This window comes from Typopeltis vanoorti, chromosome 7 (assembly GCF_054136105.1).
Source record: "Typopeltis vanoorti isolate ZY-2024b chromosome 7, IOZ_Tvanoo_1.0, whole genome shotgun sequence".
NCBI classification, from domain to species: Eukaryota; Metazoa; Arthropoda; class Arachnida; order Uropygi; family Thelyphonidae; genus Typopeltis; species Typopeltis vanoorti.
The window spans coordinates 52,360,806-52,385,925 of NC_143555.1; the positions used below are offsets into that span (position 1 = coordinate 52,360,806).

Here is a 25,120-nt window from a genome sequence, read left to right on the forward strand (position 1 = left end):
TGCACCCCCCCCCCCCACCACCTTTTGTATTTTTGCAGACAATCACAAATATCCATGCCCGCAGCAGGATTTGAACCCTCAGCCCTTTGGCTGTAGAGCAGATACACTAGCCACTCGGCAAATCAGGCCGGCAAGGATGTATCTGGTGATTGTAAACTTAACTTGATTAAAAAAGAATTATTATCTAACTTTAATATTAAGCTTAAAATCACTTTCAAAATTTTATTATTATTATTCCCATACAAGAAATGACAAACTTTTATAAGAAACTCTAGATTTGTTAAGAAAACGCAGGGAATTAAAAAGAGATGCTACCACAAGAAATTTAATTGAATATTCATAATTATCCAAAGCAATCAGAAAAAGAATAATATATGAAATCTGATCCTTTAAGTATAATTTCTGGGAAATTCCCATACTACTCCTCTAAAACACTATTAATATAATTAACTGCTATTTTAGCCTGTTTTTGTTTAGGAGTGTCCCTTATATTTAATACATTGGCTAACATAACTCAAAAGGGGTATATATATATATATATATATATATATATATATATATATATATATATATATATATATATATATATATATAATTTAGGACATTACGGGCGAGTGTAGAAGGCAATTATGGCAGAATAAAAAATGTTGAAAAATTATGTACATACCTTGATTTTGGTTTAAAGATGCCTTCTAAATCCAAGCTCTTGTGGAAGGGGGGGGGGGAGAGGGAAAGAACATGGGGATGTACTTGGTACACGGGGAAAAAGTTTGGGAACTCGGGTTACTATTAATAATATATATATAAATATATGTATATATTATTTTGTTGTGGGGAGAGGGGGGGAAAGAAGGGGAAGGGTATCTTTATGTGGAAACTGGGGCAAGGGTTTACGGGGTGTGGACCGTTTCAGTCATCATCGGAACTTTGTGGGAATGACTGTAGGGCTATGTCAAGGCTACAAGATGTATCTGCCAAATTTGGGCATTTGTTGTCGCTAAATGGCCGGAGGCGTGGCTTAATTTGTAAGTTTTGGAACGTCCAACATTATCCCAGGAATGGAGCGGTTACCACGTACAGTGGCAAAGTTTGGCGTGACGTTGTGATGTAGGCAGTGCTTGAGGAATGATATGTGCATTTTTTGCGCGGTGTATGTGAGGATGGTTTTTTGGTAGTTTGCTTTTGTGAAGGTTATACAATCGTTAAAAGTATGACGTGAGCTCATGACATAGCCTAGTGTTTGGAGCGAGTGCTAAAACGATCTTATAATTAAAGTGTATTTTGTATCACGGGGGGAGAAGAGGGTGGTATGAGTAGAGAGCCAATGGTTGAAGGGTTTTATGGTTACAAACACAATAAAAATTAAGTATAATTTCTTGGACACAATAAAAATTAAGTATAATTTCTGGGATCACAATAAAAATTAAGTATAATTTCTGGGAACACAATAAAAATTAAGTATAATTTCTGATCCTTTAATACCATAAAAATAAAAGAAACCATTGAAAATAATAAAAATATGAAAGTTTTGAGAAGAGCTTTGGTGATAGGAAAAAAAAGAAATTGTCATTCTAATGGGAAAGTATGACAAAATAATCAGAGATAGAGTGATAAAGAAAGAAATTTAGAATAGTCGTCATTTGGAAAAGTTAGGATAGAAGAGGTTGAGGCAGCTTTGAAAACAGTGAAGCAGGGAAGAGCTCCAGGAGAAGATGGGATTCAAGTAGAACTGTTGAAATTTGGAGGGAAAGCAGTGACTGCCTCTTCTTTGTTTAAAACAGAGAAAAATCCCAGAAGCATGGGACAATGTATTAATAATAATTATTTACAGAAAAAGGTTAAAAGGAGAATATTAAAAATTATTGACTCATTACTTTTTTTACCATCAGTATACAAAACATTCACAAAAGTAATAAATAATAGATTAATGCAACAGCTTGAATATATGCAATCAGAGGAGCATGTAGGGTTTAGGCATCAGTACACTACTATTGATCATATCTATCTTAGACAAATTATATAAAAGATGAGAAAAGGTTGGTCGATTGGTAGAGACTCTGCTACTAATGACTCATGCAAAAAGTTAAGCAAGTTTGAGTGGTGTTAGTAGTTGGAAGGGGTTCAATCATTCGATGCTGTAGCCACACTCTCCCCCTCTATGAGTCTTTGGACTCCCTGGAGGTGTCACATAATAACAGTAATAATATAATAAACTTTTCTATATAGCCTTTGTAGACTTTGAACAAGCTTTTGACTGCACCAAAACCTCAGCTATCCTAGAATCACTGTTAAGACAAGGAATAGAAGAAATATACATAGACACCTTGAAATACATATATATAGTCATGCTATCTCTGTTTTAACTACATAAGAAAAGGTAGACATTTCCAATAAATCGAGGAATATGATAGGGAGATACAATATCTCCAAAACTCATCTGCTTTAAATGAATTTTTCATCAATTGAACTGGAAGAATGGAGGAATTAAAATTAACAGAAAGACCCTAACTCATCTGTGTTTTACTGATGATAAGTTCTCTTTACAAAAGATGCAGAAGCAGACCTAGAAATGAAGAGAGCTGAAGTGTCCAGTCAGATTGTGTTGAAGATGAATTTAAACAAAACAAAAAGTAATGATGAATGACAATTTAACATTAAAAATAATTATAATGGAAGACAGAGAAGTGGAGAGGTAGACTCATAATATGTTTATCTAGGACAAATTAAAAATTAAAGATGGAAAAATAGAAGAAATAAAAAAAGAAGGATACAGCTAGATTGGATGGCTTTTGGGAAGTTGAATGATATTCCCATTAGTCTGAAGAGGAAAGCTTTCAATCACCGTGGCAGTGATATGATTCACAAATTAAGCATTACCCAGAAAAGAATGGAGAGGAATGTGCTTAGTGTGACACTTAAAAAGACAGGATACCCTCCCATTTCATAAGATAAAGAACTAGTGTACAGGACATCATCAGTTATATTATGCATTCAAAATGGAGATGGACTGGACACATTGCAAGATATAACAATACAAGATGGCTAAATTATTGATAGAATGATGACCTATGGATGGCAGTAGACAAAGGGATAGATGGTGGGATGAAATAAGATTGATAGAATACAGTGGATGAGAAAAGCTGAAAATGGAATGGAGAAAATTGAGGGAGACTTAAATCCAGCAGTGGACTGATCCAGGTTGAAGAAGAAGAAGATTATTATAATTATGGCTATTTTGCCTGCTTCAGTTTAGGAGTGCCCCTGTTTAAATGTCATTGGCTATTTACTCATGGATTCTTAGGGCATTGTAGATGTAAATTTACCAAAAAGTATATGTAGCATAAGGAAGAGAAATTTACACATACCTTTTCTGGGTGTTGCGGCTTTTCTTCTTTCTGCGATGTCCAAAAACTACTGAGTGTGTGAAGGGTGGGGGTAGGCAATTTGGGAGAATTAAATTAGAAAAACCCAGGTTTTTTTCAGTAATATATATATATAAACATATATATTATATTATGTTATATAGGGTGGGGAAAAGGTGAAAGGGTTGATTTTTTATATAGGGAGGGGGAAGGGGAAAAGGGGGTTGACTGGGTACAGTCCGTTTCGACTATTCTTGGTCGACATCTGAACACATTGGGAAAGTGGATGCTGTGTCAGGTCGGGTAGGTGCTTCTGTTTTTGAAGTGTTTGTGTTATTGCCTATTGGTCGGGGTTGTGACCTCAATTTTATGTTGTGAAGCTTCCAAACCTCGGAGATTATGTAGAGCATGTGTACGCTGATAGAGTTCGTGTCACATTTTATGGCTATTGTTTCCGATATTCTAAGCATTGTTTCATTGTCTTGTCTGTCTACCATGATGGTCTTGTCGATCTGCGGGGTATGTTTTTGTTCAAGGGCATGAACAGCTATTTCCGTTTTTTCTGTGCTTTGTATTCGATTTTTCTTTTTGATGTTACGTTTTTTAGTATTTAAATGTTCAGGAATAGGGATGTTACAATCACGGAAGTGTTCTTGTAGTCTAGCCCGTAAAGACCTGATGGTGGAACCTGTGTAGGTAATATCACAGTCTTTTTGGCAGGGAAATTTATAGACTACATTGTGATGTTCAAATATTTCTTTCTGTGTGTGAGGTTTGGTGGATTTTAGGAGATTTGCCAGTTTTTGGTTTGTGGTGAATACCAGTTTGTAGTCAGTATGTTTGAAGATGTATTTATAGGCTTTGTGTGTGTTTTGGGTGTATGGTAGTTTGATAATTTTTTGTGTTGGGAAGTTCGTTTTGGTACTTGGGTTGTTTTGGCGTCTTGTTTGCTAGTTAATCAGTTGTGTAGGATAGTTGCAATTTATGAAGAACTGTGTTAGTTTTTTTTATTTCTGCGTTTAGACTATTCTGATTGGTTGAAAATTTGTAAGCATTTATGAATTGTGATAAGATGACAGCTTTTTTAACAGAATATGGATGGTATGAGTGAAAATAGAGGTAGTTTCCGATATGCGAGGGTTTGTGGTATACTTTCATGGCTATTTTGTTGTGTGTTCTGGTTAATGTCAAGTTTAAGAAATTGATGGATTTGTTCTGTTCGGTTTCTGTGGTGAATTTTAGTCTGTTGCTGTAACCGTTTAGGGATGTTTTTAAGGTGGTGATGTGTGTGTGGGATTACCAATTCACAGAATATCGTCCACGTATCTGCCATAAAAGGTGATGCCGGGGGGAAGGGAAGGGTGGAGTAGGAGTGATTCTATATGTGCTAGGAATAATTCCGCTAGTTGTCCACTGATGTTTTGGCCCATGGGGAGTCCGAAGATTTGAATGTACATGTTGTTGTTGTTGAACTTGAAGAAGTTTGCCAAGATTATTAGTTTTATTAAGTTAATAATGTCAATGGGCGTTAGTTTAGTACGAGAGTGTAGGGTGTGGTCTTCTGTGAGTAGTGTATGTGTACGATGTCTAAAGTTCTGGGGGCGTCCACGTTAGTGTATAAACGACCTGACATAGCATCCACTTTCCCAATGTGTTCAGATGACGACCAAGAATAGTCGAAACGGACCGCACCCCGTCAACCCCCCTTCCCCCTCCCTATATAAAAATCAACCCTTTCACCTTTTCCCCACCCTATATAACATAATAATATAATATATATGTTTATATATATATATTACTGAAAAAAACCCGGGTTTTTCTAATTTAATTCTCCCAAATTGCCTACCCCCCCCACTAAGTAGTTTTTGGACATCGCAGAAAGAAGAAAAGCCGTAACACCCAGAAAAAGGTATGTGCAAATTTCTCTTCCTTATGCTACATATACTTTTTGGTAAATTTACATCTACAGTGCCCTAAGAATCCGTGAGTAAATAGCCAATGACATTTAAACAGGGGCACTCCTAAACTGAAGCAGTCAAAATAGCCGTAATTATAATAGTTTATTAAGAGGAGTAACATGGGAGTTTTCCCAGAAATAATATACAAGATTATTATTATTATTATTACTCTTGCATGGGTGCCTCCATACAGTCCAAAGATTCATCATGGAAAACCCAAACTATTCACAAACTGCTGATAATGTAAAATGGAAGAGGGCAATAATTAATAAAAGTGATTATAAAGATTCTGAAGAATGATCTAAATAATAGTGTGGGTAAAACATAATCGTTTTCAGTTTAATATGACAAAGTGTAATGTTTGGAATGAAAATATTACTATCCATGTGCTATATAGGCACACTGCACTACACTGCAAGAAAACTGATGAAGAATAAGAATTTGGTAGTAATGGGTGACAGAAAGTTAAAGTTCAGAAGACATATTGCAAATTGGGCAAAATAGATTAAAAGATTGCCTGAATGTTAAGAAATATACACCAACAAGGAACACAAAGAATTATCTCTCTTTCATAGTGAAGAATTTATGGAGACATAACCCAAGTGTTAGAATAATTACTTTACTTAACATTAAGCAAGTGACAATCGACATTCCACCCTTTGTATTAAGGTCATCATCAGTAAAATATACATACATATGTGCAAGATACAAGCTACGTGATGCTGCACTATACAAAAGTAAGATGAATCTAAATGTTTGTTAATTATTTATCATATCCTGACCTCTAGTGAGGGGGGGAAAAAATTGAACTACATTAAACAATTTCTAAAGTCCTTTCGTATTGAGATTTTCTTCTCAATACATAAATGGGGTCGTTCTGGTTGCTATATGGGTTGAAGATGGGTCCTCCACATTCTTGGAATAATTAATCCATCATTCTTGTTCAGATTTGGATAATGTTTTAGTGTTTCACAAGCTTCTTTGAATTTTCTTTCAAACCAGGTTTTGGTGCGGTTCAGGAACTTAGTGCCTTTCCAGTCAATTCTGTGGCATGTTTGGAGTTCCTGGTCTGATAGGCCCATTGTATAGTGGAGGTATTTTTTCCCAAGAGGCATTTCTAAAATGCCCCTTGGAAAAAATGAAAGGACTTTAGAAACTGTTCAATGTTGTTCTGTTTTTTTTTTTTTTTTTTTTTTTTTCATCACCAGAGATCAGGCTATGATAAATAATTAACAAACATCTTACTTTTGTATAGTGAAGCGTCATGTAGCTTGTATCTTGTACAATGTATGTTTTCCTGATGATGACCTTAATACAGAGGTCAAAACATCAATTGTTTCTTGCTTAATGTTAAGTAAAGTAATTATTCTAACACGTGTGTTGTGTCTCCATAAATTCTTCACTATGAATGCCGACAACCATGTAACCTTAAAAGAAAGAATTATCTCTCTTTGTAAGGCTTCAGTGTATAACCACATCCAGATTAATGTACACAGATTTGGTTTCATTAGAAATGAAGAAGTGGAGAGGAGGATCCAGAGGTGAGTAATGCCTTTCGTTGTTGGTTGGAACTAAATTAAGTGTAACATTTTTCTGTAGACTACATTAAACAATGTGTTCTGTGTACCATCACTGAACTGTTCTTCACCGTTTGTGATACCTTGCTGTATGAATGACATCACAAAGTCACAAATCATCATGATGAGGCCTTTGATCCCCCCCCCCCCATGAAGGTCTAATGATGATGATAATAATAAAAAACATGAGAATATGGATTATACTGTATTGTGAGGCGAGAAGAAGATTGTTAAGGGAAGTTTAAAAAAATGGAAAAAATGTAAAGGAAGAGTTATTGATGATTTCTTAGGGGTGGGTGGAAAAGAAATAAACATAAGCAAGGAATATGTGTTCTCTGTGGTTTTTCATTATTATCATTGGAGACTCCTATGAATAAGTTCATTTACCTTAGTGGTAAATCTATTGTGAAGATCTGTGGTTGCTAATTAAAATAGAAACTATTGTGTCATTATACAGGGTGTTCGGGATAAATTTGACAGTTTCGTAAGGAAAAAGAAAATCTTCTTTGTATCTATTAAATTTAATGAATTGACAAAAAAACATTACAGGCAGAGTTAATTACAATACTATCAACAAGATTTACTCAAAATAACCACCATTAGCATCGATCACAGCTTCAATTCTGCTTCGGAACCTCGAACAAGCTGATGCTACAGTCTCCCTGGGAAGGGCCGCAAAAACTGTTTTAATTTTATCCATTAACTGGGCTTTTGTATTACTGGAAGTGCGATTGGTGTCTTTTTCAACTGCGCCCCATACAAAATAATCCATGGGGTTAAGGTCTGGGGAGTTTGGAGGCCAAACATTTGGACTGGTGAAGTCGTAGAAATTTTCAGACAACCATTTTTGACTTTTCCCAGAGGTGTGGCAAGGGGCCGAATCCTGCTGCCATACATACGGCCTACCATTGGCTACCCTTGTTATCCAGGGCTTGACTACAGTTAGCAACTCCACGAACAAAGCCCGAATTCCAATGCCAGGGTTCTTCAACACCTGTTCCTGCAGATTTGCGAGGAATTCTGCTGTACGAACGCAATCAGATCGTCTGCTAGGGATCTTTCTTCTTGCTACATCCTCGTAGTCACCATTGCAAGTCTCTAGTTCATTCCTGATTGTTTTTACTGTATTCAGGGAGCATTGGGCAGCAGTCGTAATATCCTTATTTTGATGGCGGGCACGAATCATCATGATACAAGTTATTCTCTTCCATGATTCAGGTGGGTTCCAGCTATCCATCCTTTCTGACATCTTGTATATGAATGAAGAAGGGTCCAAACTTTTAAATGAAGAGAAGTGTGTGTTAATACATGTAACTTACGGAAAAATATAATTAATTATAAATATGTCAAATTTATCCCGAACACCCTGTATAGTCAGTCAAAAAAAAAAACATATTCTAAAATAATGATTATCATTTTATAGACAATAAAAACTTGTGAAATACATTCTTAATGTATTTGGTTCCTGCTTTAAGAGAGATTGAATATACAGTATTTGAATTAAAGCACAGCTGAAGGTATAGGTATGGGTGATTGATTATATGTATTCCATTTGGGGAAACTTATGTTAATTCAGATTACACAAGAATTGCTTTAGAAAGCACATGTTAAAAAGTTCAAGGATAAGATTAATCATTTTTTTTTTTCAAACTACTAGTTCTTTGTGTATATTTGATTCCTTGATTTAAGGTTTGAATGTGTGCACGCCTGACTAAAAGGATCATTATTTTATATATTTTTAATATTTTTTATGATAAATTTACATATATATTTGACAGAATACAGCACAGCAGACTGCTGCATAAATTGGAGAAAATGGGTTTGAGTTATACAATATTAGCATGGATAAGAAGATGGCTGACTGACAGATATCAAAAAGTGGTATACGGGGGATCTGAGTCTGCAAGGTTTAAGGTAGCAAGTAGTATACCACAAGGATCAGTACTTTATCATTGATATCATTAATATCTCAATATCATTAATGTACAGATTGAATAACAGTGGACTTGGTCCACTGTTATTCATTCTGTACATTAATGATATTGGGAAGGATTCGACAAGCGACATACAGTTATTTGCTGATGATGCAAAGATAGGTGGGGTAATCAGGAATTTTGCTGATATGCAGTCTTTGCAGAATGATTTGAATAGGCTGGAATTGTGGGCATGGGAAAATAGGTGTCAGTTCAATGTCAGTAAATGTAAAGTTATTCACTTCAGCATGATTAGATATCCAATGTCGTATTATATTGGTGGGATTAGACTAGAAGAAATTGATGAGGCTAGGAATCTTGGAGTGTTAATAGATAAGAAGTTGAAGTTTAGGGGCCATGTGGCAAGGATTGCAAATACAACTCAAAAGATAATTGCAATGCTGAAACGAATATTCACATGTAAAGATAAGGATGTTATTTTGCCTCTTTACAAGGTCTTGATAAGACCTCACTTGGACTATTGTGCACAGGTCTGGTTTCCGTTGTGATTTTGATATATTGGAGAGAGTACAAAGGAGAGTGTTAAAAATGATATCGGGATTCTGGAATACTGATTATGAAGACAGTTTGAGAATTTATAGACTGCAGACACTAGCAAACAGGAGAAAGAGGAGTGATATGATTGAGACTTACAAACTTCTGAAAGGGTCACACAGGATTTCAATTGATGGGATTTTTCAATTTATGGAGGGTGGGGAAAGGATGAGAGGGTATCTTTGGAAGCTGAGAATGACGGCCGCCAAGAAGGGTGTGAGGGCTAGATTTTTCTCTCAAAGGGTGGTGTGTGATTGGAATGGATTGCCATTGGATGTTGTGACTGCAAGCAGTGTGAATGAATTCAAGAATAAGTATGATAGCTGGTGTGTGTAGTATGTGGCCTCGCTCGATGAGTCTCTGATTCCCTAGAGGTCTCTCTTAATAATAATAATAATAATAATAATATTTATATATGCTCTAATAATAAAGTGCTGAAAAGACATATCTCAGTGTGATTCATTTAAATGCCTGAAAGCACACTTGAAATTTAATCTTAAGTTTCAAGTGTGCAGTATAGTGAAACACCAAATACATAGGTTTGGGAGATAAGAACCTGTTTAGTTAAAAAAAAGGGGAATAGTTTATGCATCCACTGGCAAAATCCATGATAGTCACTTAGAATTAGATTAACTTAAATGGTGCAGCAATGATAGCACATAAAGAGATGTCACCACAAAGAAATTTAACAACAGTATTGTGTGAATAATAGTTAATTATCTTCTTGTTTTTATCCTTTAAGCAAGCTTAAGCAAAACAAACTTTGCATTTGAAGTATCTTCACTACTATTCTGCTTATATATAGAGGCTGTTGACTTCATGTCAGTTGCTTCAAAGGATAAAAATAATTTTGTAACCAAATGGAAAAACTCTCTACAATAATGGTGTGGTCCTTCCATGACGAGTCTTTGGAGTCCATATAATAATAATAATTGGAATGTTCTGAACTAATATTTCAGTGTTCCTTTATTTATATTCTGTTACATTATATATTTCAGTTCCTCAAGAAGGGACACTGTTTATCACTACAGAATTTGGAAAAATGACAGTGGAACCTGGTGAGATTTGTGTTATTCAGGTATTTAATTTTTTTTTCTTACTTATCTACTTAGGCCTTAAGTACCATATCTATAAAGGAAATAATATTTTATAATAAAAGTCATAATGTGGTTGTAATTAGAAGTTCCCAATCGTAATGCATGTAGTCTGTGGAAGAGATGTAAAACACAAAGGATAAACTAAATTAGGATTAGCTGACCACACCATGAGTAATAAAAAACTACTGCTTCATATTTATCTACATCCAATCACCCTTGTCTTGCATTTATCAGCATTGAAGAAAGCAATTTTTTCTCTCCCTCATTAAGAAGAAAGGTTAAGATATAAACTCTTGATAAAAGAATCAAACAGTTATGTAAAAGATTGAAAGAAAACTGGATAAATAGGCATGTACTGAGATAGAAGAATTACAAAATAGGAACAAAACCAGAGAAGCATTCCTGAAAGTGAAAGGACTTAATGGAAAAACAAAATGCACACAGTCTAATAACATCAAGGACAAAGATGGAAACATCTCATTGATAAGGAAAAGTTAAATGGAAGATGGGTGGAGTACTTATCAGATCTCTATGATGATGATAATGGTAACATGTTGGATGATTCACGACACCTTATGTTAAACGTAACAACAGATACCACTCTACCCACAAGAAAGGAGGCAGAACATGTAATTAAGAATCTTCCTAATAATAAATCCCCTGGGTGTGGTAATATTCCAGCTGAGCAGCTGAAAGCTTTGACTGGCAATAATAACTATTTAGTGGAATCCATTCAGGACATCTATAAAATAATACAATTACCTGAAGTTTTTACAACATCTATCTGTATACCAATTCCAAAGAAACATAATGCACAAAATTGTTAGGCTTACAGAACTGTGAGCCTAATATCCCATGCATCTAAAATTATTTTAATCTTCGTTAACAAACAAATTGAAAGAGCCATAAGCAGTGAATTGAGTGAACAACAGAAAGGCTTCAGAAGAGGAATGGGAACCACTAATGCTATCCTGGAACTAAAAATACATAGACAGATCACTTGAAAGAAATAGGAACATTTACATATGCTTCATAAACTTTCAGAAGGCTTTTGACCAGGTAAAACATAATAAAATGTTCAATATATTAGATAAATTAGACATAGAAGATCATGTACTTAAGATTATAAAAATGATTTACACCAAACAGAAAATGCAGCTGTTTAACTCTGAGACTTCTAAAGTGAAAATAAAGAGAGGAGTTAGACAAGGTTGTATCCTTTCACCAAATCTATTTAATATCTATAGTGAGACAGTGATGAAAAAGATTGAAAAACAAAAAACAAGGAAATGGTATAAAATACAACAATCTTAGATATGCTGATGATACCATTCTAATAGCAGAAAACAGAAACAAATGAATCAAATTACTGCAGCTACTAATTGAAGAAGGTAAAGAATTTGGATTAGATATTAATGCAAAAAAAAAAAAAACAAATTTATGAAAATCTCAAAAGAAAGCAGATCTGAGCCAGAAATATTCATAAACAATATGAAAATTGAACTTTCAACAGAATACAAATATTTAGGCACCTACTTTACTGCAGATGGAAAGCAAGATAAAGAAATAAAAATCAGAACAGCCATAGCTAAAGATGCATTCTAGAAAAATAAGGATCTCCTGAGAAGTTCTGTGAGTATCTAGACAAAGAAAAGAATGATAAGAACATTAGTGTGGCCAATTTTCACATATGGAAGTGAGACCTGGATATTCAAGAAGAAGGCAAGGCAACAGATAATGGCCTCTGAAATGTGGTGCTATAGGAGAGCTCTGAAAATCCCATGGACAGAACATGTGACAAATACAGATGTCCTACAGAGAATGAGAACACAGAGATCTTTATTACAGGAAATGATCCAGAGAAAGATGAGATTGGCAGAACATGTACTTAGAGGTTCAGCAGGACAGAGGATATTAACAGTTTTAGAAGGAAAAATTATGGGAAAAGGATAAAGAGGCAAAAAACGAAGGACATGGCTTGAAGATATTATTATTATTATTATTTCAGGCAACTCCAAGGAGTCGGCAGACTCATCGAGGGAGGCCCTAACATCATGTCAAGAACAACTATTCGACATTCACACAGTATCTATCATACCTCGCCTTGAACTCATTCACGGTCATAGCACCCACAACAGACTCTGGCAGCTTATTCCACTCATTTACCACTCTCCAAGTAAAAAACCTAGCTCTAACACCCTTGCTAACCACATTCTTGCCCAGCTTCCATGTATGGCCCCTAGTCCTCCCACCACCAGTCCTATTCTCAAAAATATCTTCTCGATTAATCTTATAGAAACCCTTCAGTAATTTGAAGGTCTCAATCATATCTCCCCTTTTCTGCCTATCAACCAATTATTGCAACCCACAAATCTTCAACCTGTTCTCATAAGGTTCATTCCACAGACCTGCTATCATGTTGGTCACTTGTCTCTGGATCCTCTCCACCTCCTCTCCATCAAGAAGAAACCCTGGCGCCCGTATCTGGGCACAGTAGTCTAGATGGGGTCTTATCAAGGCTCGATATAGAGGAACAATAATTTGTTTGTCTCTGCTTGTTAAAAGTATTTTTCAGCAACCAAGTGATTTGATGAGCTGATTTAGCCACTTTTGCATTATGTCCCCCCTAAACTTCAACTCCCTATCCACCAACACTCCCAAATCCCTGGCCTCATCAATCTCCTGGAGTACGGTTCCACTAATGTGATATACTGCTGCTAATCTTTTCACTCCAAATGCATAACATTACACTTTGCCACATTAAATTGACATCCATTTTCCCTAGCCCAGTCCTCCAAACTATCCAAAATCATACCTGCAAAATTTTGACTTCCTGTGCACTCACAATTGCTCTACCCAACTTTGCATCATCAGCAAACAAGTGAACACTTCCTCTCAGATCCTTTCCTATATCGTTAATGAACAAATTGAAAAGTAATGGTCCAAGAACAGAACCCTGCGGCACACCACTAGTCCCAAGCCATCTTTTGGACTCCACTCCTGAATAAACCACTCTCTGGTATCTCTCCATCAACCACCCTCCTATCCATCCCCATCTGCTCCAGTTTACTGATTAAAGTTCCATGTGATATCCTGTCAAAGTCCTTGGCAAGGTCCAGCAGAATCACTGTAAACCCATAACTGCCGGTTCAGCCGTCACTGTGTTATTAAACGTGAGCAAGTTACTGAGCCATGATCTATCCTTCACAAAACCATGCTGTCCCCCTTACAGCATCCCATTTTCATCTATCCAATCCTGTATTCTTCTCTTGACTAATTTCTCCCAGACCTTGACAATGATTCCTGATATGCTAATCGGTCGGTAATTACAACATCAGTCTTGGAACCTCCTTTATGCAGTGAAACTATTTTCCCCTCTTTCCACCCCCCCCCCCCCTCGGGACTAACCCAGACCCGAGACTCAAATTAAACAAAATGGTCAAGGGTACTGACAATTCTTTAGCCACTTAACATACGACAAGAGCTGGTATACCATCCAATCCCTTAGATGTATTGACATTGAGGTTATGCAATAGAATACTCACCTCCACTTCATTCACCACAATTCCTGTATAATTTATTGGTCCATTCATTTCTGCAATGTCACCACCTGGATGATATATTGCAAAGTGCTCGCTCAGTAATTCAACTATATCAACTGATTCGATTACCTCCCTACCATTGGCATTCTTTAAAATCATTCTGCCATATACATTTTTTCTTTTACTTGTAACATATCGAAAAAACTGTTAGGATTCTCTTTAGCCTGCACATGCCCAATGTTCTTTTGTAATCCTTTTTTGCTTTTCTTACCACACTCGTTACCCTTCTGGCCTGCGCTTTATACCATTCATATATGCCTGCTGGTCACCTTTCTCCTTAAATTCCCTCCATAGTTGTTTCTTTTTTTGCATCTCAAGCTTAATGGTGTTATTCATCCATTTAACCCCTACTTGATTTATTATTCGTACTCTAGGTATACATTTAGTCATTGCTTCATGCAAACACTTCTTAACCGCCTCCCATGCACTAGCAACTTCTAGCCCTTAGAGTTGTACATGCCATGGCACTGAACCAATCAATCTCCTAAGCTTGTCATACTTACCAGCCCAATAATTCCACATGTACCCTGTCTTAATTGTAAATTCCACACCTTTAGCCACCTGCCATGTCAAGTCCCTATGATCACTCTCACCAATTGGTCAACGTGGTCATATTCGTTACAGCCAAATTCTCAGATGCAATTACTAGGTCAAGCACTCTCTAATCCCTGGTATTTTCCATTACATGCTGTCGCAGATAGTTATCCCCTAATAATTGCATAAAATCCAATTCCTTCCTCCCATGTGTCTTCTCCTCCTTCCAATCAATGTTACTATAGTTGAAATCTCCCATAATAATTACCCTCCTTCCACTCATTTCTTCTATTTGCTTATGCATACTATCCCCGCCATCTATTCCATCACCTGGTCTATAGCAGCACCCAACTGTATATTTTGTTCTGCTAGTTTCAATCTCACACCAAATAGCCTCACATGTGCTCTTTTCTCTATCCTGCAGTTCCACTTCTATTCTTCTTGGCTGTAGCTCATCAGCTGTCATCAATAACACTCCTTCCCCCATTTTATTCTCCCTGTCACTCCTGAACACACCATACCCCCTCACATTCGATTCCCACTAGCTGTGTCATCTTCTGTTAGCCATGTTTCACTAATGCCAATAACCTGTGGTCTGGAAGTGCCAACCAAGGCCAAAAATTCTTCCCTTTTGTTCCTAATACTTCTGGCATTTGTATACATGAATTGCAGAAGCCTATTTGTCCTATCCCTGTTTTGATGCCTTATACTAACTATCTCATTCTGATTCGTGGTCTTTTCTACTCGCTTGGGCATATTACATACATTCATACACTCAACTGTCTCCCTAAAATCTGCATATCTACTTCCCCCCCCCTAATAACCCTAGTTTCCTTCATTCTGCACATTCACTTCCACTACATTCGACAACACCTTTAGAAGTCTCCGTACACCAAATCCATTCAAATGTAAACCATCCATTTTATATAAATCCTTTTGCCCATCGAACTCATTCCACACATACACAAATTCCACACCACTCATCAAACATAATTCAACCATAAAGTCATTAGCAATTATTGCCCTCCTTCTATACTCTTCACTGTCATACCGCAGCAACAGACTCACCATCCTAACTCTCTCACTCTTCTCTTTTGTGACCTCAAGCAATTCTTTCACATCTTCACTCATAGCCTTTTTGTTTCTTTTCAAATCATTTGTACCTGCTGCCACTATTAATTCTTTCACCCTCTGCTTTTGCATTCTAATTGACTCGCTTACATTCTTAACGTTCGCCGGGTTGGTACGATTTTGTTAAGCTCTCAACTAACACATCTCTTACTAAGGAATCTCCATACAACACATGCTCTTTCATTTTGTTTACACTCACTATCATACCCTTTTTTTTTTTCTATCATACTTTTAGTCGGTACGCTTGGTAAACATTTCTACCAATGCTCCACCTGCTGATTTGCCCTATGTATCGCTCCGCATAATAAAGCGATCTCACTCATTGCATCAGTGTCATAATTTTTATTCTCCGATGATTCATTCAATTGTTCTGTATTTTTACCTTCATTCTCACTTTCGACGCCACTCTGATAGCTATCAGGTACTACCTCGCAAATATCACTATTCATACCTCGAATATCACTGTTGTCTAGATTCTCACTTTCATCAACGATATCGCTCACATGACCTGAAGCACTCTTTAAATCCTCACATTCTTGACACTTTTTGCACACATTCACTCCACTATCGTTGTTTAACCAGACTCCAACCGCTCTCCTCAATGCATACATTTCGCAAACGGTACACTGAATCAAATCCTTTAAGTTAAGATTTTTAGACAAATATGATGACCTGGACGCCATCTTTGTATTCCTCTTTATGGGAGCCATGTGCACAGATAATTGTGTCTATCAATTTACTATTTAAATACTCAAAAAACACACAAAAATCACCCAGACTTGCTAAAATACTAAAAGTAAACAATACTATGTAAATACTATGCATATTCATCAATTTTTACTCAAACTATCACTTATCTGTTCAGGAGCTATTCACAAACATGACATACCACGTAGCCCTCTAGTGGCTATCAAAAATTTTCTCTAGTCGAGGACTAGGTTCGAAACAAAGTCTTCCTTCGTGCGGTCAAGCGCCATGGTGTGCAAACGCTCCATTCACTGAGCTATACAGGCTCTCCTAAAGATCATGGACCAGCGGCGCACTTAGGATTTAATGTTGGAGGGGGCTGAGTATTCGAGATTTAATCTTTGGGGGGGGGGTCGAGTTGAGTAAACGATTTGAGAATACACACCACGCATTGCATACAACCTATGACTGAGCATCTGCAGTGATCGCCAATACATGATACCCGTGATCTCTGGTCCGGCTCAGGCAAACAAAGTATCACCCGAGCAGTACTTTGTTCGCCTTGCGTTCACATCGCCCATGATTCCTAAGAGCCAGAGGGTATTCCCACCTTATGTGAATTCTAATTCATATAATAATATTAGTTTAATCCTTTATCCAAGTGTGAGCAAACAGAGTTTGCGCCTGAAGTATCTTCAGGACTAGGGTAAAGTGATACAACACCAGGGCAAACATCTAATTCATAAGTAGTATAGAAATAGAAGACACGACACAAGATAAATTTTAAAAAAAAAAAGAATTTTAATTAGGAAAAGATTTTTGGAAAATTTTCTTGTCTTTTTTTTTTTTTTCCTTTTTCTGTTTGGTCGGGGCCAGGGCCCCCTTCCTGGGTGCGCCAATGTCATGGACAGAATCACAATGCTATGCAGAAACAAAAAGGAAAGCCACCAACAGAGAGAACTGGAAAGACATTGTGCTGCACCCTCTCACTGAGGAAGCTACATGAAGAAGAATGTGCGTATATTTGGTCACCTGGTTTTTGGGTAATCAGAAAATTCTGGAAAGAGCATATGAACAATTAATGCATTTGATTCTCAATGGTTTGGTCATGTGATGAGGAGGGAGGAAAAATGTAGGAAGAAAGGGCATGCAGATAGATGTGCAGGGGAGGAGGAAGCACAGACGGTCAAAGAAGAGATGGAAGGAGATGGTGGAGGAGGACTTGAGGATGAAGAACTTGGATGTGAATACAGCCCAAGACAGGAGGTTGTGCAGGAGACTCACCACAAACAGTGACCCTACTTAAGTGGGAAAAGCTGCAGAAGAAGATTCTCAATGCAGCAAATACTGTTATAAACAAATTCACTCACTATAAGAAACTAAAAAAAATCCCAATTGTGAAGCCCCATAGGTGCAAAACTATTCTAAAGAAAATTCATTATAGTACACTATCCACTTTACCAAACTATTGTAGTTTGGTAAGTGTTTCCTATAGAGAATTTACTGAATCAGGCATCTGACATGAGAGTGAGGATAGATTGAAAAAATTTGGTAGATACTTTCTAGACCCTAGTAGATAGAAGGAAAATGGATGATATGGTTTAGAAACATCAGTTGGTAAATTTTTTTTTTGTTTTATACTAGATTAGAGGAAGAGGGAAAAGTTGGTCCTTGTTGGAGATCTAAACAACAGAATAGGAAATGAATACAAGACGTATAGAAATGTTTAGGAAAAAATTGGAGAAAACAACAAAGCTAATAATAATAAGTACCTGCTGTAGTTTTCAGAACATGGACTAGGCATTACCAGTACCATGTTCCATCATAAAGGTGTGTGCAAATTCACACGAAGAGAAGAAACAAGAAATGTGTCATCCACTATGTTGTTGATAATAATACTGTATCTTCATGCTGTTTCAGTATACATGGGATTTGAAATAGGAAGTGATCACCATTTAGTTTGGAGCAGGATAAAATTAATTTCATATTGAAAAGAAAAATATGCACAAAATTTTAAAAAGAATCAAAGTTCAGCAAATTTCAGACACTAACTATAAACTCTATCATAAAATATTATTCAAGAAAAAATGAAGTAGTTTGAAAAAAAAATATGAACTTTGGAGTCTCAGTGGTAGACTGAAGAAAATATTAACTGGTTCAGCTAAAGAGGTATGGGATGAAGTTGTCCTAGGATAGAAAAATCAGAACAGCATGGTGGACTCAAGTTGTTAATCAGGCATAGAAAAAAATCTATAGAAAGTTCCTATCATTCAGCATGTACTCTGAGAGAATATAAGACAAATGTAAGAAAGTGAAGCAATGTGAAAAAGTATCTAAATAAAAGTCATGAGAATACTTCGATATATTATTATTATTATTTTGGGTATCTCAATGGAGTCGTACTCATTGCAGGAGACTAGAATGAACTGTTATTAACACAATACCTGTTTTCTTCTCTTTGAATCATTCACCAATGAAGCACTCATAACATCTTCTGCAATCCCATTCACCCATTCATCACCCTCAAAGCAATAAATCTAATTGTGTAAGCATGCTACCCACATGCTTACACTAAGGATGACCACTTGTTCTCTCCCTTACTACCACATACTAAAAAATTCTTGGATGTCACTCCAGTAAAACCCTTAAAAAACTTATGTTTAAAATATCCCATCTGTATTTTTTTCACCTATCAGCTAGTCTTTGTAAACCTCAGACCATCAATCTGTCTTCATAGAGCACATAGCTCTGTCACAATCTTGGTCACTCACCTCTGGATTCTCTCAGCCTCACCCTCAAGGAATACAGGCAACCAGGATCAGTGCTCAGTGATCCAGATGTGGCCTTATTAAAACATTATAAAGGGAAATAATAATCTCCTTATCCCTGAGGGTCAGTTTGTTGTTCAGTATCCAAGTAATCAGATGTGCAGTTTTACTAATTTTGCAGTGCTCCTTCTAAACTTCAATTACTTGTCCACGATTACCTCCAAATTCCTGGCCTCATCACTTGTTTTCCATACAGTTCCATCATTGTAATACACAGATTGTGAAATCTTCAATCCAAAGTACATGAGCTTGCACTTGTCCAACTCAAAGTGGTAACTGTTTTCCTTTGCCCATACTGCAGTCTATTTAAGTCATTCTGTGAGATCTCTACATCACCTTCATTGATTATCGCTCTTACTAATTTTGTATTTGTATAAACAATTAATATTTTCCCTTAAATCATTTCCATCACTGCTGACCAAGTACTGAGTCAAGTGGTACATTAATAGTCATCCTAGTTCTCCTGGATTCATTTTGTTCGTATACTACTCTTTGATGTGTATCAATTAGCTATCCTCATATTTCAATCACCAGCTTCGTATTCACTGAGTTTCATGTGGTATTCTGTCAAATGCCTTTGCAAAGTCCATCACTCTGTAGCCATTTCCTTTATTGAATTCAAGCATTACTTTATTATAAAAATGTGGTTAAAATTCTAAAGCAGGACCCTTCCTTCCACAAAATGATTCTCCCCTCTCCCATAGAATATCATATTGCTGTTTACCCATTCCTGAATTCTGCCTTTTAACAACTTCTCCAAAACTTGACCACCACTACTTCAATACTGATTGGTCTGTAGTTTGATATCTCTGTCTTTGGTCTAGCCTCCATTGTACAATGCAACTATGAGGCACATCCAGAAAGTAAGGTCTGTTATTCGTTCAGAATTTACCGCCAGATAAGATATGGGAGAGGGGTTGCACACATGTGTAGCATAGAGTGACTCATTAGCTAGCTGTTGACCATTTTACTTTTGTTCCATTATCATTTCTTGTCTAATACGAATATTTTATAATGAGTGGAAAGAGTGAACACGAAAATTAATGTGTTTCCTTCTGAAGAAAATCAATGAGTAAGATCCCTTTTCTGTCCCAGAAGACAGTGGGTATCATTTTTTTGACCAATGCTGACTGAATTTTTTTTGTTATTCAGAGGTTCTGAATGGTGCCATTACATTGATTGTTGTTTTGATTTGACATTTGTGTATGAAATCCACGTTTTGTCACCAGTCACTATACAAGAAAAAAAAAGTTTATCTCCTTCATTTTCGTAACACTTCAAACATTTTTGAACTGATTCCACTTGTTGCTGTTTATGCACATTGATCAGGCATTTTGAGGGCACATCTGACACACAGTTTCTTTTATCCCAGCTTTTCTGACACAATTTTATGAATGACCGAGTGTGAAACTTCTGGGAATTCAAAAGAAAGTTCCATAATTGTGAAACGATGATCTCACGAATTTTCATGTTCACATTCCACCAAATCATCTAACACTACACTTGGCTTGCCACCATACTCTTGATCATGAACAGCGTTGCATCCTTCTTTAAACAAACGATACCATTGTTGGAAGATTTTTCCCACTTGGTTAGACTATAATAAATTTAGTTTAATCCTTTATCCAAGTGTAAGCAAACAAAGTTTGCGCCTGAAATATCTTCAGGATTGAGGCAACTCATGGTGAAGGTGGACCAAGCTCTCATCACTCCTTGTCTTAGTATCTCCCCTGATGCAAAGCACATCTCCTTGCAGACATGTATAATGGTATGCATTAACGAAGGGCCACTACCTAGACCAGTTTCTACCTTTATTGAGGTCTTGTCAGTGGGAGCCAAACCAAGAGGTGGTGATACTAAGGTGGAAGCAATGGAGAAGTCATATTTACCTATACGAGTTGCCAGATGGTATCTCACCTTATTAAATTACTCTGGATTTAGAGAAAGATGTTGGAAGTTTTTTCCCACTTGGTTAGACTATAATAAATTTAGTTTAATCCCTTGATCCAAGTGTAAGCAAACAAAGTTTGCACCTGACGTATCTTTAGGACTGAGGCAACTCATGGTAAAGGTGGACCAAGCTCTCATCACTCCTTCTCTTAGTATCTCTCCTAATGCAAAGCACATCTCCTTGCAGACATGTATAATGCAGTGCATTAAGGGATGGGCCACTACCCAGACTGGGTTTGACTTTTATTGAATGTTCAAGTAGAGGTCAAACTCCAAAAACTCAAAGTTGTTCCCCTCAGCGACAGGTTAACCCTACCACTGAGAAGAACTCTCAGAACTGGTTGGCTTTACCCCGTGGCAGGCTCACCCCACCACCAAGCAGAACCGCTCATTTGCTCATATGTCATCTGAGGGGTAACAGCAACATCTGTGCCTCAGTTAACTTCATGAGCTACAGCATTGCCATTCATTAACCCCCCCCCAGGACCTGGGTGACAGCAACCACCAGCCCTCAGTTAAAACTTCATGGGCTACAGCATTGCTTCTTCCAACCAGTTTCGACCTTTATTGAGGTCTCATCAGTAGGAGCCAGACTCAGAGGTGGCGATACTAAAGTGGAAGCAATGTAGAAGTCATATTTACCTATACGAGTTGCTGAAAGATCTCATACCTTATTAAATTACTCTGGATTTAGAGAAAGATGTTGGAAGTTTTTTTTTTTTTTGCACTTGGTTAGACTATAATAAATTTAGTTTAATCCTTTATCCAAGTGTCAGCAAACAAATGAGAGCTTGATCAACCTTTACCACGAGCTGCCTCAGTCCTAAAGATACTTCAGGTGCAAACTTTGTTTGCTTACACTTGGATAAATGATTAAACTAAATTTATTAGTCTAACCAAGTGGAAAAAAAAATTCGAACATCTTTCTCTAAATCCAGAGTAATTTAATAAGGTGAGACACCTTTAGGCAACTCGTATAGGTAAATATGAATTTTCCATTGCTTCCACCTTAGTATCACCACCTCTGGGTCTAGCTCCCACTGATGAGACCTCAATAAAGGTCGAAACTGGTCTGGGTAGTGGCCTTCCCTTAATGCATAGCATTATACATGTTTGCAAGGAGCTGTACTTTGCATTATGGGAGATACTAAGATAAGGAGTGATAAGAACTTGGTCCACCTTTACCACGAGTTGCCTCAGTCCTGAAAATACTTCAGGCGCCAACTTGGTTAGCTTACACTTGGATAAAGGATTAAACTAAATTTAGTATAAACGACACAGTTGCCTAACTTTACTGTCACTCATTACGCTAGGCTTGCAAACCTTACACAATTGTCAGTGAATTTCTTCAGTACTATTGTTTTCTGCCAACAATATCATACCATGAACCTTGCAACTGGCAGGATTTTTTATCACAGCATTCATTATAAATTATTTGTTGAAGACAACAAATAATGGAACCAAAGTTAAATGGTCAACAGCCAGTTAATGAGTCACACTATGCTACCATGCATGTGCAACCCCCTCTGCTATATATTATTTGGCAGTCAATTCTGAATGGACCTTACTTTCTGAAAGCGCCTCATATTTTGCCTACTTTCCATTCACCTGGTACCTTCTCAAAGCTGAACTTGTTAGAGGAACTGTCAATTCCCTTGCACATTTTCATAATACATTGACTAATATCCCATGTAATTATATGGTCTAATCCCATTAAGATTCTGCAATATCTGCAGAATCTTAGGCAGAATGCTACCTAAGACTGTTTTCCCTCAAGAAATCCAAAAATTCGTTTCCCTTATTGCTTCACACTGTCTCTTTTGCCCAGTTTATATTACTATGACTGAAGTTCCCCATAATGATCACTCACTTTGCACTTGCCAAACTAATTTGCCTAAGCATTTCCTGCTTATCACCAGTCATAATCCCTGGTCTATAACAACATTCCACTAAATATCTTATCATATATACATGTATCTCACTCTATATACTCTCAAAGCCATTAGTGTTATCTCCACTGTGATTCAAAACTCTGACTGATCACAGTTCATCTGTTATCATGAGTAGCATTCCACCAACATGTTTATCCTCTCTATCTTGCTATCTCTGAAATATGTTAAACACTTTTATTTCAATCCTTGTTAAAACGTCCTTCTCAGATAACTAAGTTTCACTGATACTGACAACATTTGGAGAGGCTGGGTCAATGTAACAAACTTATTCCCTTTATTTCTAATGCTCCTAGCATTTGTATACAGAAAAACCAGTGCATTGCCAGTATTATTATAGCCATTATTACTCCCTTCATATTTCACCTGGATCTGTAATATAGTGTGCACCCTCTCATTTCTTAAGCCACTCCCCTCATGAAACCATCCCTGCTACATTGTGCATGTATAATTCTAGTGTCCCTGTCCTGACACACTCACTTGATAGAATACGAGTCTTTCCAAATGCCTGTGACCTTCTGCATTCAAATATAATCTATCTCTTGCATACAGCTCTCTTCTATCCTTAAATGTACTCCACACATCCACATATTCCAGACTTCTTTTACTGCATATTCTTGCTATAATCTCATTCATCATCATCACTGCTCTTCTCCTCCACTGCATTATCATGCTGGAGCAACACTCACTATCTTTCCTCGGACACATTTCTGCTATACTATCTCTAACCTTAACCTCAAATCTTGCACTATATGTCCAGACTTCCTCTGAGGTCATTTGTCCCCACTATTACTATAATTTCCTCCACATTTTCACCCCTCTTCACTGCCATTTCTACATGCTGTATCCTTTCACCAGCCAAGCACTCCTCTAGCATACCCTGAATCATTGAATCTCCATACATGTTGCTGTGAATAGATTCATTCATCCTTCTCTTAGTGGCATCACTGACTTTTAAAACTTTCAATCTCTCACTCCTTTCTCTCAGCTCTCTCTCTCCCTTGCTTCCACACTTTTTCAACTTTCTGCAATTTAATCTCTTTCACTGTCTCTCCTATTCTCCTGCCTTCCTCTCTCCCTTGTTCTCTGATGCCTTTCTTCTTCATTTTCTCAATGCCTGCAATTTCTACTCCTTTATCATTCCCATTCTCTCAACTTCCTCTCTCCGTTGCTTTCTGATGCTGTTCTCTTACACTATGCTCATTCTTCTTGTACTAACCTCTCCATCCTCCTAATATTTTTATTCAATCTCCTCAACTCAGTCTTCATTCCTTCAGTCTCCATTCTCAGCAGTTATATTTCTCTCTCCACACATCCTGCTTTCAATTCACACACACACACATACACATGATCAGAGCCGGCTCTAGGGTCTTCGCCGCCCGCATGCAATGTCTATCTAAGCGCTCCTGTAACGATCCAGGCATGTGTGGTTCTTTTACGATAATAAAAATTTAAATTATTTGAAATTTCTTAAATAAATTTTGACAGAACAGCCACACGTTGGTTCGCTAAATGTAACGAACCGGGTGTGTTGACTAGGCAGGATAATCATTAAAAACTCAAATATTCAAAAAATTCTCAAAAGTTATTCTCAAACGTTAAACCAAATTTTGATAAAGCCACTTCACTTTAATCATTGAATATAATGATACAGGGATTATAGCCTTCTCACCGACCCAAATTGCTAACAAAATTAAAATGCATTTTAATTAAAGTTAAAATTTATTTGAACTAAAGTTTAAAAAATTCTTGCATTTTACTAAATTCTTAGTAAGTTGTAAAAATTTTTTAATAAATTTTATGAGTGGAACTATCTTTTAGGAAAATAAAAGAAACTCAAGATAGATGAGAAAATAAGAAAAGAATTCAGAAATAAGAATTAGAACATTTTATTAATATTAATATAAGTATTCAAAA

The 25,120-nt window shown here is 36.8% G+C and overlaps 1 protein-coding gene across 3 annotated transcripts in view; it reads left to right on the forward strand.

Annotated features, from left to right (window-relative positions):
* Window positions 1–25,120, forward strand: part of hgo (homogentisate 1,2-dioxygenase) — a 455,401-nt gene that overhangs the window by 223,060 nt on the left and 207,221 nt on the right. For all 3 annotated transcript variants that reach the window (XM_090395872.1, XM_090395871.1, XM_090395870.1), the window contains exon 8: window positions 10,424–10,503. In XM_090395872.1, coding sequence (XP_090251998.1) covers window positions 10,424–10,503 — 80 coding nt within the window. The remainder of the gene's footprint in view (window positions 1–10,423; window positions 10,504–25,120) is intronic.